The sequence below is a fragment of the Mauremys reevesii genome, linkage group 2 (assembly GCF_016161935.1).
Source record: "Mauremys reevesii isolate NIE-2019 linkage group 2, ASM1616193v1, whole genome shotgun sequence".
NCBI classification, from domain to species: domain Eukaryota; kingdom Metazoa; phylum Chordata; order Testudines; family Geoemydidae; genus Mauremys; species Mauremys reevesii.
In genome coordinates this window covers 263,509,432-263,525,271 of record NC_052624.1, presented here as the reverse complement: position 1 = coordinate 263,525,271, position 15,840 = coordinate 263,509,432, and the positions used below count along the sequence as shown (strand labels likewise).

At 36.6% G+C, this 15,840-nt stretch overlaps 1 protein-coding gene across 6 annotated transcripts in view; it reads left to right on the top strand.

Annotated features, from left to right (window-relative positions):
* TAF2 (TATA-box binding protein associated factor 2) overlaps nucleotides 1-13,034 on the top strand; it is a 103,826-nt gene extending 90,792 nt beyond the window's left edge. For 5 of the 6 annotated variants that reach the window (XM_039521551.1, XM_039521547.1, XM_039521549.1 and 2 more), the window contains one exon: nucleotides 10,516-12,181. In XM_039521551.1, coding sequence (XP_039377485.1) covers nucleotides 10,516-10,781 — 266 coding nt within the window. In that variant the 3' untranslated portion in view covers nucleotides 10,782-12,181. Of the gene's footprint in view, nucleotides 1-10,515 lie in introns of all 6 variants that reach the window. The other variant, XM_039521548.1, reaches the window with a different exon arrangement.
* The last annotated feature ends 2,806 nt before the right edge of the window (nucleotides 13,035-15,840 follow it).

The following is a 15,840-nucleotide window of genomic DNA, read 5'->3' as shown; positions in this document are numbered from 1 at the left end:
TTGTTTGTGTGCAATTGATTGTTGATTCCTAAGTGGAGTACTTTACATTTTTCCTTATTGGATTTCATCCTGTTTTCTTGAGTCCATTTCTCCAGTTTGTCCGGATCATTTTGAATTTTAATCTTATCCTCCAAATCACTTGCAACCCCTCCCACATTGGTGTCTCCACAAACTATATGTGTAAGCTCTATGTCATTATCTAAATCATTGATGAAGATATTGAACAGAACTGGACACTGGACCGATCCCTGCGAGACCCCTCATATGCTCTTCCTTCTTGACTGTGAACCACTCTCTGGGAACAGTTTTCAAACCATTTATGCACCCACCTTATAGTAGCTCCATCTCAGTTATATTTCCTTAGTTTGTTTATGAGAAGTTCATGTGAGAGAGTATCAAAACCCTTACTAAAGTCAAGATATACTATATCTGCCACTTCCCCCCATCCACAAGGCTTGTTATCTTGTCAAAAAAAGCTATTGGGTTGGTTTGACACTATTTGATCTTGACAAATCCATGTTGACTGTTACTTATCTCTTATTATCTTCTAGGTGTTTTCAAAGTGATTGCTTGATTATTTGCTCCATTATCTTTCTGGTTACTGAAGTTAAGATGACTGGTCTGAAATTCCCAGGGTTGTCCTTATTCCCCTTTTTATAGACTGGCATTATCCATCCCTCCTTTTCTGCTGTTATTGCAAAGCATGGTGCATGCTGGGGCATGTCAGCTACCACCAATACTCATTTGCATATGAAGCTGATCTGTTGAGTGTTAGTATTTATAACTTCTATGTGATGTTTTGCAACGTTTCATTTTCTATTATTTTACTTACTATGGGGTATAAAGTCATAAACAAGAAACTTTGCAAAACTGTGCCAAATTGTTCACAAATGGGACTTACGGGACTCTCCGTCAGCCAGCTCCATGCTCTAATGTTGTTCCATATTAAGTATGCTGAGGTTCAGAATGAGTGTATTCTGAATCAGAGTAGAACGAGGGCCAGTTGGCCATTACTTATATAGCTCTATAACGGACAGAAATGTTAATCTGAGATTATGAATGATGCATTTAGCCCTGCTATTTGTATATTTAGCACAGATGAAATACACTTCGTTTCTTAGGTCACTGAGAAATCAGACATTATCTTTGCCCCTGAAAGTGCATGGAACTCACTTAAAAGCCTTTGAAAATCAATGTATTTTGAGAGACAAGGTGGGTGAGGATTACCTAACCCACCTTGTATCTCTAATATCGTGTGACCAACATGGCTACAACTACACTGCATACAATACTGTATTTTGAGACAGTTTGATCTTTGCATATTTTTTCTTGTTTTCTCTTCCTTGATTTATACTGCTAGGGACAGTTTTATTAAAAATAGTCTTTGCTTTTAAAACTTCACCTTTTTCTTCTTTTTGGTACAAACAGAGACATATGAAGTTCAGCTGAGCAATAAGGGCAGATGAGCTCAAATAATAAACAAATAAGGAAATTACATACCATATCTAAATAGAATTGCTTCCAAATGCAATTTTCACAGTTTTCCAGAGATATCAATGAGTCTTTACAGCCAAGATTTTCAGGGGATTTTCAGAATGATTTGAATTATTGCAGGACTGGCACAGAGTAAGCATACTTCAACTGTTGATGGTGTTGAAATGGCTTTTGATGGAGGTGATAAAATAGAGCATCTTATTAGTAGATATCAGGATTCTCATGTCATCTCCAAACCAAGGTACCCTGAAAAAATAGTGAGGTCTTAGTCGATACACAGCCTCTCCTCAGAGCTGTGGGTCAGACTCACATCAGCTCTTACAAAACGTTAGGGAATAGCCAAACACAGTTCTAGCTTTGTAAATAGCAGCTGGAAAGAGAGTTCGTTCTGGCTTTGAATGCTGCCATATCTATTTGTGAGTAATATTCAGCATGCTTTTTGACTGATTTCCCCACAGGATAATAAATTGGACTGAAACACAAATTTCTCCATGTTACTGTGTCTTACAGAAAACCATGTAAATTTGATTTTCTTTATTATATTACTGTTTTACAAGCTTTCTGTTGTATCCTTTTACCCATAAAGGTGGCCCTACGAGGTCAGGATTAAGACCCACAACCAGGATAGTAAAGGGAGGCTTGCACTACAGCTGGTTATTCTGTGAAAAAATAGGATTTCAGTGTTTAATGCTATAATTAATTACAGCACCTTTCATAGTTCAGCTTCACTTGGAAAATGTTTTCAAACATATGTTAAAAATGCCCTAAATACAATAATGAATTTTTTTATGCTGTTCAAACCATGAATGCGCCTATGTATCTTACAAAAAAAAATTAAACCCAGAAAATTCAAGTATGTGAACTATCTTTTAAACTTGCTGTTATGTTAATTATAGTTCTTCCCTAAGTACAGCAGCTTTGAGAGAATCAATAGAAGCCTTTTCTGAGCATCAAGTCATTCAAGATCAGATTTCTAATATGAAAAACAGAATTTTTATTTGCTATTAAATCATCAAGAACAGTGGCAATGTTCCTCCGTCAGTCTTAAAAGATCACAAAAATTTCAAGACTTTGCACTCTCTTTCCAATGTAAACACCAGCCTTCATGTCACATTTAAGACTGCAAAGTGACTAATACACTATATTGCACAGATGAATTTGGTGAAATGGGTTAATTCCATGTGGAAAAGTGTCCTTTGTATTAGGTAGTCCTTTCAGTCGGATTAGCTTTTACATCAGACAAGCTTAAAATAGAATCTATTTACTTTCATATTTCACTTCTCTTAAAGTGTAGTCATACTCTAAAATCAGTCACTGTAAAAATTGTATCACAGGATTGCACATTTGTGTCAGTGATTCCAGACTAATTACTTTTCACTTTACTTATAAACTGAAGTAAATAAGTTTAGAAGTAAAACATTTTTTTTCCTAAATGTGACCCCTGCACATTCAGTCTGGGTTCAGCTTTTCTAGCTCAGCACATCATCACCCATAATAATAACAATAGTGTGCAGGTCAGTTTCTCTTAGTTGTATTGACTCTGCAAAAATAAAAAGTAAATAAGCAGATGAGATTCTGAAAGCATATAAGGAGCATATCTGTTGAGTAACAAGGTGTAATTTCTATGTACTGGTAGTTACTCTCCTGACATCACTGCACTTTAAGTAGGTGTAGCAATTATTAGAAAAGGCACACCCTGTTGGAAAAATGTCATAAGTTCTATTGACTCCCTCGCTTCTCCAGAATAATAAAAATGGCCCCTCTGCTGTTCTTGTAAACCACTGTTTTCCTATCCAGTGGCCCACATAAGTTCTACCTGCAGGCTATGTGATAGAAACCTAGTCACCAGATTACATTTGGTGATCTTGAACCTTCATTTATATTTTTCCCCATTCTCGTTTATCACCAGTATAACAGTTCAGAACATGGTTCATTTAGCTAGAAAATGAAAAGTTGCTGGAATTATTTGAAACTTGTGACAGAGTGGAGCAAATATTGCCTCAAAGTATAGAAGGAAAATACTTTAGCTATATTTTTAAATAATGCATCGATGACAATATACTTGAGTCTGTGGTAAGAACTACAGATTTCTGCACTGTTACAAATTGTCTATTGAAGATCAGTTTGTTGTAGAAATTCAACATAACATGGCTGCATGTGTACAGACACCATGGTTATCAGTGGAAATTCAACCTGGGATCTGTATCAAGAGTACAGATCCGTACTACTTGAGCAAAACGAATTAACTCAGGGCTTGCCGTAACAGTATGTTAGTGCACACCAACTGGGGTGTAAATTCTAGTGGGTGGGCACCAGCGTGTCGCACGCTTACTGATTTGTGTGGACCCTGCTGGCATGCACTAACAGTTCCTTAGTGCATGTTGATATAGCCCGTACTATGTTAAGGTGCACTAGAGAACTTTAGTGTCCATACAATACACTGGTATGCACAAGAACTTACACCCCAGTTGTTGTGCACTAACACACCATGTAGACAGACAAGCCCTCAGTCAGCTGTGAGTAAATAGCATGCTGTTACGGTCACAAGGATCAGCCACTACAGGGAGACGGGATCACCTGCACTACACCAACGTACTTAACAATGCAGGTAGGTATATGCAGTAATTCTTGTTTCTCAGAACATGATAGCAGCATTGACAGAGGCTTGTTTTTGCTTAGCCTTTTTAAGCTGGAAACATTTTCTGTAATTGTGGTAGACTAGCCTTAATACATGTTATCTAAGTACACCGTATGCATAGGATAATTTTATTATCTAAAATATGCTTGTTTCCAGACAGGTGGCTTTTAGGCTTTGAGATTCTGTTGGAGCCAGTATAGCACTGAAATAGCATAATGTATATTGAGCTAATATCCATTCTGTCCTTCATGAAGAATGGCATTTCCAGGTACTTTAGAAGAAAGTGTGTGAAAGTTGCTATAACAATAACATAAACATTCGAGATAAAAGTCACGATATGACTAAGACATTCATCTGTGGTCTTACAGGGAGTCACACATACATTGTGCCAGGAAAACGTACGTATTCTGTTGCAACTGCTAATTTCACTGAGAGAATGATTTATTGTTCTAGGGTAATTAGAGGGGACTGATCAGGCTTTTAGGCTGACAAACTAATGTCCACACAGGTCCTCAAGGACTCTGGACCAACTTGGTTTATTGAAAGAAATATGGCTCATTATCTTTTTATAAATGTTAATAAAGCTATTAAACAAATAAAATATTTAAAAAAATCAAGAAAACCTATTACCAAACCTAAACTATTGTTAATAATACTAAACTAAAATTAAAGAAATACAACTACTAAATCAAGATAAAATTACCAAATTAGTATCAGTATTGGTTTGGAAATAAATAATCAAATTAGTTAAATCACCAAATTAATATAACAAATAATGCTTATGCTATTCTAAGAAGGGCTCTAAGGATGTGGCTGTCTGTTTGGCTATAAATCCCAACTAAAGAATTTTACGAGGTCAGTCAAATACTGAAACCGAATGTTCTAATGTCTGAACCACAATTTGAGTCAATTACAAAGCTTCCTCCTTAGATTTCAATTCTTGTGTGATGAGTAACCCTTTTCATCCCTCTCCTGTGCAGAGAAATTACAGGCCTTAAAAGAGCCCTTTGATAAGCAGAAGTTTGACAACTCTTGTTTGGCAGTTCACAGCTGCCAGCTTTAAATTCTTAGGACCCACTGAAGACAGAACACGCCTTATTTAATGAGTATTTTTATGAGGCTTTGTTTTATGGCATGGAGAAACTTGGGGAACTCTCTGGTGCCTTTCTTGTGTGGACTTTATGGGTGATGCTACACAGTTGCACACATACAACCACACCCTAAGTTTATAGAATAAAAGGGTTGAAACATATCCCAGCTAATACAAACAAAAGACAGGAATGAAAATGGAAGAACATGAAAACAAGGGAATTATGAACTCTTCAGCTTTTGTGGTCTTCTGGGCTCGTATGAAATAGGAGCTGGAACTGTGGTTGAGGAGCCAGATAGTGATATTGCTGACACAGCACTTCTTGTTAGTGAGTTTTCTTCAGGTGCAGGAAGAGACTATCCAAAGACTGGCATAGCTTTTTTGTTGATGACGTGAGTGATCAGTTTCAGGATTCTGGAAGGTCAGTCTTCTCTCAGGTGGCTCATTGACCCGGAAGGCTTCTGGGCCCCACCCTTGATTCTTATGGTTTTGAACATTGCTCACTCTGCCTTCCAGTGCCACCTTCCAAAGCGTTCAGAAAAATCAGGTGCTAATTAGATGATCTTCAGCAAACATCAAACGGGAAAAGTCTCACTTAAGCCAGCAAGTTTAAAAAGATTTCACTTGTACGTAGCACAGAGGTTGTAAGTCTGCAGTTCTCCTCAAAATATAAAAATACAGAACAGGAGACTACTTCTGAGGAAGTTGACATGGCCTTTTCTGAGGTCTCTTGAGATATATTATGTCACCAGTTTACAAAATTTCAGCACAAAGTAAAATAAAAACTGATTTAAATAACCCTAGCAACCTAACAGCCCCTCAACATTCATCCATCAGCAAAATTAAAAATAAGTTGGACAGCTTATGACTAGATGTTGTAATTATTTCGCAAACAAGACAATTTAGTAATCTTTATATTTAGGAGCTAGGACATAAGTCAAACAGCTTGTTTCTGAAAGTTTTCATTTTGATAGAAAAAAGATTAAAGCTTATCAAAATAAAGCTTACTCATATAAAATAAATATTCAAGTTTAAAATGAAGTCTGTATTCCCATCTGTGCTACTTCTCTTGCATCATATCTCGGCAGTCTTTGTAACGTTATGTTTGACTAACTAGGTGTTCTAGGAGTCTCATCTCATTTGGCAATTTCATCTAATTCTGCACACCTACCCAACTAGTTGGAACAGAGAAAAGCTAATAATTATGTTGGAATCTGCACATCCAGAACAAAAGAAGATGCTAAGTGGATTCTGAATTTGTATATTTTGTTTCAAGGAATGCTAGTAACCACTTCAGAAGTGAATTCCTGAGCTCTCCCGCTCGTTACTGGTTTTTGCTATTATGTGGGAAACACAGGTTCAGATTCTTATTCCATGAGAGAAGAAATTGCATTGTCTCCCTGCAGCAATTCCCCTTTGACCAATATAGAAATAAAATCGATGGCCTTAAAAAGAATTATTATTTAGCCCTCCTCACCCGGATTGGCAGGTTGCTAATACAGGCCTCCTGTAAGCATTAATCATAGGGAATCCTGAGGATGAAAAGGTGATCTTTTTTGTGCAACATTGATTTCTTTCTAGGGTGGGTCAATGCCTAACGTAGATGTTCTGATCCCTCACAAAGATCCATTTTACAGATGTCTTACTTCAATCACCTGGGCAGACTTCTTATGACACATTTATGATGCCTGTATTGACTTCAAAGCACTCTTTGGCAGTATCAAATATCATGTCTTTTGGGGAGTTGATGCTGTTGGAATTTTTGAAAAACATCTGTTGTCAATGAAGCAGCTGTGTGAAGGAAGTGAATGTTGTCAGATTCAAGAACTGCGGCACAAACTGGCTCCGTTTTGAATGTATTTAAAGAACAGTGTATGAAAGGATTTGAGCTAGTCTAATCAGCCTTGATTTCCTTTTTTGTATCACAATATACAAAGTTTCGGTGCAAGTTTTTGGTGATTGCATTATGATCATCATTGGGGTTCCCTTAAGTTGTTGGCAGATAAAACCATGAATATATAGGTTTTTGGGTCAACTGAAGAAGGAAAAAATTAGTGATGCTATTAATTTTGAAGTTTAACACTTAGATGGTCAGTTCAGCGATCAGATTAATGAAGCTCGTTTTGTCTTAGTGTTTTCTAGACTTTTGAAAGATGAGCCCCTTTCTCTGGAAAATGAAGCCAGTCGTTCCCTACCATGTGGTTTTAAAGGCATACAAGTCTTAATATATACATTTTCTGTTCCTCCTTGGTTAGTCCTTAATTCTTCCTCTGCCCCTAAGGGGCACAACCCATACTTTGGGAAATGCTGGTGTAGATCTTTTCTTACGTGCTCTGAAGAGCAGTGATATAGTTAACAATGTTGATATTTCAAGTATCATTGAAAGCTGAGTTAGCACTCACTGAAATAAATGTCAGTTCACACTTCCGAGCTATTGTTATGGGATAGGCTCTCTGCAAACTCAGATATTTGTTTCTGAAATGATTTTACTGGCTTTATGTTTTGAAGGCTTTCTTTGCAATCATAAGAGCTTGAGACCTACTATTTTGAAATAAAAACAAGCTCAGAAGAATAAGACAGAGACCTGAACATGCTGAACCTTTCAGCTAGTCTTTCATGCTTTTCTCATAGGGGAGCACTGACCTATCATTCAAGGACGTTTGCCATTTGCTTATCAGTATTAACATACTACCTCCGGTACTTGCTCTGTTCCCTTCCCCTTCCACATTTGGAAGAATCAGAAGTATCCTTTGGTATCAGAGATGCTTTGTATGCTGTGCCATCTAGCCCTCTGAGATGCAGCATGCAATATTAGAGGTGAGCCAGAAACAAAACCGTGGATCTGAAAATCTCTTTCCCCTACAAGTTAGTCAGTGCTGAAGTCTATAGATTGGGCTCATCTGATACCCTCTTTATTTTAGTGTGTATTGTGGTAATAGAATTGTTCATATAAATAACCTTTAACATACATGATATACTTTGCCAGTGTAACATGCAAATAAAATATTTGTATACAACATTGTGTGCATGTAAAATATTTGTGCACTGAAGGCAATGTAAACAAAAGCGTAATCTTCTTTACCCATGTTTCATGAACTAATTGGGACTGAGGAATTCATAAAATCAAAAACTTTATAAAATTGAATATCTCAAAATGACAGTAGTGAATAAGTTGCAGTATGATGCACCATTTTCTTTTTGTCCTTCAAACCACTGCAAAGTGATTTCTAATGCACTGAAGGCATCAGCATGTGAAGGGATACCAGTGTTGTTACATGATTCTGCCACCTCCTGCTGGTTGGGAAATATGGTTCGTTTAACTAGTTGTTCATAACGTGGTGTTCTAGTATATTCTAATATCTTGAGCAGACGTGTTCATTTTTCATTGTGCTAAGGTTCATAGGTTCACTATAATGGGTATTTCAGCATGCTTGCAGCTTGGGGGCAGAAACCATGCTGTTCTAGATGCTTAAAAAGTAGCTAGAATTTAAAGGAATGTGTTCAGGAAGTGGAAGTAGATTCAGAGGGGAGGTCTTTTGAGAGATTTAAGATTATTAGAAATAAAGAATTGTTACAGGTATAGTCATGAAGCAGTCTCTTATATTTTTGCAGTAAACTGGCAAGTGGCCTACAGATTTGGATTGCACCTGTCCAGGGTAGAGTAAAAAGTGATGTGGCTAATATGCATTGAGGTCAGCAGTTAAGTCTTAGTTAGCGTGTGCATGTCATGTATATACCATAATAGGGTTAATAGTACATCAGAAATTAAAGTTGCTTTGAATTGTGATGTTAAATGGTTTTGTTTGATAACAAATATAGTAAGGCATATATTATTCTGCTGAGTTCAGGGCTAAAGTTTGTAAAATGTTCATAGATTCATAGAATTTAAGCCCAGAGGGACGGGACCACTGTAGTCATCTGATCTGACATCCTGCATAACATAAGCAATTTAATTTCACCCAGTAATTCCTGCATCAAGCCCGTATCTAGGGGTCAAGCTAGACCATGCTTTTTAGAAAGGCATCGAGTCTTCAGGTAATGGAAAATCAAATCATAACCCTTGGTAAATTGTTCTAATGGTTAATTATCCATCCTTACTGTTAAGAATTTGCACCTTATTCCTATCCTGCATGTAAGCTTCAGCTTCCAGACATTAGATCTTATGGGCTTTTTTCTGCTAGATTAAAAAACAGTGTATTATCTGTAATCTTCTCTTGTGTAGGTACTTATAGGTGGTGATCAAATCACCTCTTAATCTTTTCTTGGATATACTAAATAGATTGAGCTTTTTTAAGTCTCTCTATGATTGTCATTCATACTGAGAGAAAATATCAAGTTGGTTCCTGAAATGTTTTGACTTCTAAGAAAACTGGAGTACCAAGACAGAGGCAGTTACACTGAGTTTTGCCTTTGCAGTGGGTAGAGAGCAAATCATGGTTCCCTGGGAAGACCAATCTGCAATATTTCTCCAATTCTGTAAAATGCTACAGATAAAAGAAACATTCAGAATATAGAACAGACTTCTTGTGTTCATGAAACAGGCCTGTATCTACTTGGAGGTCTTATTCCTGTATTGCTTAAATACGTAAAATCCTGATATGTGAAGAATATTGGTATCCTATTAGTATAATTTGGATTTCTGTTTATTTAAGATGACAAACTTTGAATGTCTGTATTATTCAGAAGAGAGAGGAAATGCTTGAATGTTAAATAACTTATTTTGAAAAATCAGCTTATTTCCACTGTTCAGCATAAAAAAATCCATGTTTGTATACAGAGCCTAATGTTTGACATCAGCCCGTACAGGAAATTTAACTTCTTAATAGTACCAATCATTGGTTTGATTATTGTTGTCCATTATCTATTGTTATATCCAGAATTTTTCACGAGCACCTTAGTTGTTCACTGCATACATTTTATTAAGTTTTTGAACTTTTATGTTGGAAAATTGGTGTCTTGAAATTGATATGTTTGCAGTTCCTTAGCTGTATAGTCACTAGTCATCTGGGATACATTTATACCATTTGAAGCAAGGAGTAGCACATCCCACCTACACTGCTAAGAACTAAGTCTACAATATGGAAACTGTCAGTGTGCTTATAGGCTTGTCTAGGAATACCAGAAGGTAATGGCACCAGTGTACTAATAGAGTGTATTAGAATACTAAATATGATGGGAGGGAGACATGTAGATACTAGCTTATATTTCAGCAACAGCTTTTTTGATGTTAAATTATGAGTTAATAATTTATCACAATGTAAAAATTGAAATTCCAATTGTATCTTTGTCTTAGGTAAAGAACAGTCTTCACTAGAGCTGAACATGCTTCCAGTGCCAGCAGCTCCACTCTCTGTGTTCAGCAAAGAATCCAATTCCTCAAAACACAGTGATCATCACCACCACCACCACCATGAGCACAAGAAAAAGAAGAAAAAGCATAAACATAAGCATAAGCATAAACATAAACATGACAGCAAAGAAAAAGAGAAAGAGCCCTTCACTTTCTCCAACAGCCCAGCCAGTGGACGGTCCATTCGCTCTCCATCACTTTCGGACTGATGTGAGCACTTCTAGAACTCAACCCAGAGCATTCACAGAGCATTTAGAAGGATGTATATAACTAAAGCCTCTATCTTTTTCTATGAAAATAGGAAAGCATGAATTGCCTTAGCAATTCAGAAGCTGTGTCACAATCCAAATTTGAAATATTCTATTTGTATATTCAGTAGTTGAACTGAATTGGATTCAAAAAAATATTTTATGGTTCTGAGTCAGATTCTTTTCCCCTGTTCCTTCTCCCCACCTCCCACTCATTTTCCCTTTTAAACAAAGAAAACAGCTCTTTATATAAGGACCCTATGTCTACTGGCAACCCCCTGAACATCATGCTGTCCATGTGTACTGCCAGACTCAATTATGTTTTATGCCTTTGATGAATGTTACGAGGCAAAGTATGTTTTAAACAGAAGCCAACTGCCAGACCTCTGATGGAGCACTGTTTCCAAGACAGTATTGTATAACCAAGCATAGACCTCCTGAGAAGACAAAGGCTTTCCTATAATCTTCTTCAGTTGAGCTATTTCTTGCTTTAACCATTGCAGTGTAATGTCAGAGTTTTAAAAATAGTACATAGAATATTTGCCTTTTTCAGATACTAAACTCTTAAAGTTCCAAGCTTCTTTTAAGCGGCAGATTTTTATTATGGACACGACCCTTCGAATATAATCGCATTCTGCAATTATGTTTCTGTAATTTTAGCAGAAAAACTTAATGCATGTTTTGCCCTTAATCAGGCTTTTAAAATACAATAAAATTTGTAAATTATTTTGGCAAAGGCAGTTTTTTCATTAAGTAAGATGAAATTGGAAAAAATGACTTTTGCTGAAATTAAAAACATTTTGGAAATCTGTATACATTAAAAAATATATACCTGTTAAAGTGAATTTACTTGCGAAGTATTCTACAATGTCAGTTCATGAATCTACAGGAAAAAATATATTACTGCATTAACCTAGGTCTGAGACTTTAAAAGTTGAGTGAATTCAGATGTCTTTAGCTGTGATTTATGCAGTTTGGTTATGCTAATTCACCCAGCCAATATTTTGTTTTAAAACTTCAGTTTTTTAAATTTTTGGCAATGCAAGTAAAAACATCACTGCTTCTTTTTATATTTTCTCCTTAGTTGTATGTAGAGGTAGGGTTTTTTATGTTTTTATTTTCATGTACCAGTCTACTACTGTTGGGTGGATTTTGCATCTTATTCAGCTTTCTGTTATAAAATAGTTGTATTTAGGTTAAATATTTTATTTTCAAATGTTTTTGTTAAAGGACTCCTGAGAGAATGAATGATGCTACATCTAGGAAAAAAGTGTTCAAAAACACCCAAGAAGGATTTTTTTAAAAACCAGCCTGTTTTCCCCCCTACCTCTCCTGCCCAATAAACACTTTTATATGAAATACCTGCTGTTGGATCTTGTCATATTTTTGGTGTGTACCATTGAACAGAAACAAATTATCTGCATTCTATAGGAAAACAATGCATCAAGAAGCAGGGGGTAAGAGGGAAAAAGCAGACAGTCCTTAATGCGGGTTTACTAAGATTAGTCTGTTGCTTTTAGGCCTTACTTATGAGACTTTAAAATTATATTGCTGTTACAGACTTTGGAGAGCTGGTGTTGTAAATACCAATATACAAAAAGGGATATGTTTGTTTATATTGCCACTAGCATTGAGGAACCCTAAGCAAAGACCAGATCCCCAAAAATCTTATAATATTAGTTAATGATATGACACAGCAGGCAGCAGGGAAAAAAACAGGTGAAGTGGGGAAGGAAGGACAAGGTAACACAAGCACGATTTGTACAGTTTAACATAACACCTAGCCACTGTCGACTGATATTCTGCTGGCATGAATTAAGAAGGAAAGATTTTGAAGTGGCTTGATGGAAGTTTTCAGATGTTTTTTCCACAGGTTAAGAGTTGACACACAAAGCGGAAAGGTATTTGGGGGATTGTGATTACATTTAAGGGAAGCAGCACTCTAGTGATATGAGCACAGAGTTGAGGGTCAATAGACCTGGGTTCTAATCCCAGTTGTGACATATTTATCGGTTTGAGTCTGATTAAATTGCTTAACATCTACGTGTTTGTTTTCCCTTCTTTAAAATTAAATTGTGGTTGCTCCCCAAATGTGTTAGACACTGTATGCAGACATAGAAAGTCATAGTCCTTGCTCCCAAAGAGTTTGCAATTTTGTAATTTATAACTATTCAGTGTTCAACTGTTTTGAAGTTTTCTCCTTCAACATTAAAAGCTGAATGTGTAGTGATTCAGTGCGATGCCTGGTTGTTGGATTATTTATCTCCCGTAAATTCAAATCTTACAGGTTACCTGGAATGCATACAGTTCATTTTGTACAGTCTGGTTCTGATACTCAAAGTTGTAAACTGTTCTAATCCATAGGGCTCTGCTACCTGGGCCACACGGGAAAATGCTTGACTTGGTAGGTTTGCATTTGCTCAAGCACTGAAAATGTGCGTGTGCATGTTGCATATATATATGTGTGTAAATATATATGTATACATGTTTGTGTCTGTCTTACATGTGTAATATATACATGAACATGAGACCGCGCACGCATGTGTGCGCGCGCGCATGCATGCGCATAAACACAGCGAGAGCAAAGACTACACAATTTATTTCAATGTCTGATGCTCAGTTAATTGTTAACTTTTCTGTCTGTCCTGCGGTTGTGGGGAAGGGATTCCATAATGCAAGCTCTCCTCTGAGCTCTTGCACATGACTTGATTCTTGTCTCTGTATAGCAAATTCGTATCCAAGCCCATAAAATACTCCAACGTAAACTTCTAAGATTAATATTGAGAACAACAGTAAGCCATCTTACATTATCTAGCTCATCGGTCAGCAGCCTTTCAGAAGTGGTGTGCTGAGTCTTCATTTATTCACTCTAATTTAAGGTTTTGCATGCTAGTAATACATTTTAACGTTTTTAGAAGGTCTCTTTCTGTAAGTCTATAATATATAACTAAACTATTGTATGTAAAGTAAATAAGGCTTTTAAAATGTTTAAGAAGCTTCATTTAAAATTAAAATGAGTCATTGGGCAACAAAATGGCAAATGAAATTTAATGTGGATAAATGTAAAGTTAATGCACATTGGAAAAAATAACCCCAACTATACATACAACACGATGGGGGCTAATTTAGCTACAACAAATGAGGAAAAAGATCTTGGAGTCATCGTGGATAGTTCTCTGAAGATTTCCACGCAGTGTGCAGAGGCAGTCAAAAAAGCAAAAAGGATGTTAAGAATCATTAAAAAGGGGATAGAGAATAAGACGGAGAATATATTATTGCCCTTATATAAATTGATGGTACACCCACATTTTGAATACTGCATACAGATGTGGTCGCCTCATCTCAAAAAAAGATATACTGGCCCTTCTCTGAACCTTTTCTAGTGCAACTAAAATGATTAGGGGTTTGAAGAGGGTCCCATATGAGGAGATATTAAAGAGGCTAGGACTTTTCATCTTGGAAAAGAGGAGACTAAGGGGGGATATGATAGAGGTGTATAAAATCATGAGTGATGTGGAGAAAGTAGATATTTACTTATTCCCATAATACAAGAACTAGGGGTCACCAAATGAAATTAATGGGCAGCAGGTTTAAAACAAATAAAAGGAAGTTCTTCACACAGTGCACAATCAACTTGTGGAACTCCTTACCTGAGGAGGTTGTGAAGGCTAGGACTATAACAGCGTTTAAAAGAGAACTGGATAAATTAATGGAGGTTAAGTCCATTAATGGCTATTAGCCAGGATGGGTAAGGAATGGTGTCCCTAGACTCTATTTGTTTGTCAGAGGGTGGAGATGGATGGCAGGAGAAGATCACTTGATCATTACCTGTTAGGTTCACTCCCTCTGGGGCACCTGGCATTGGCCACTGTCGGTAGACAGGATACTGGGCTAGATGGACCTTTAGTCTAACCCAGTACGGCCGTTCTTATGTTCTTATGTAATGCAGAGCCCCCGGACCAGTGGCCAGGACCCAGGCAGTGTGAGTGCCACTGAAAATCAGCTCGTGTGCCACCTTGGGCACGCGTGCCATAGGTTGCCTACACCTGGTCTAGCACCTTAGGGCATGAGACTACAATATTTTAATGGCTACTTACATTTATTTCATATTCATAAAAAAGTCATAGGTTATTTTTATGTGACCTGTACATAAGGCACTTAAGTCCTATCAGTATTTCCATAATTTCTTTAACACAGTTTATCCACTCAAAGTAACAACGTGAACATTGTTTACACAACATTAGATATCATGTATAACCCTTAAAATACTGAAGGTGAATATTAATGATTTGAATACTATTTTAACTAAGTTATATTTATATACCGTTGTCTCATTCAGAATTTGAAAACCACAATAATGATTTTTCATTCATAATAAGCCAGGGACACTTAATATAAATTTTGTATTCTTATAAGGTCCTCTGATGTCCTCAATAAGTGTCAGATATTATTTAAATAAATTGTTCTTACATAGTTTATCTTAGACTTTTAATGTGTTATAGCTTTATGCCAATATTGATATACACAAGTGAGCCAGAAATCGATTTTAAAAAAAACTTTGCATTAATATATTACTGTGACCTCAGCTGGCTCCCCGGTCACTCAGAGTGAACTGCAAAGAATGGGGCAGACAATCCCCAAAGCTGGTGAATATTCCAATACTTAGATTTTCCAAACCAGCACACAACAGCTTCTATACCTTATAAGCCAACAACACAGTTCCCTTAAAGTAACCGAGCCTCAGGCCTCCACCTAGATACCTAAGTCAGATATGAGGATTAATGAAAATCTTATTCATCATATAAAAAAGGTTCTACCAATCCCAAAGGATTGGACACATTACCTCCCAGGTTAATGAATATTCCAGACCTCTCCCAAATACACGCTTACAGCCAATTCTTAATAACTAAATTAAAATTTATTAAGAAAAAGGAGAGAGAATTGGTTAAAAGAACAGTATACATACAGACATGAGTCAATCCTGAGATTCAGATTCGTAGCAGAGATGGTGAGTTTTGTA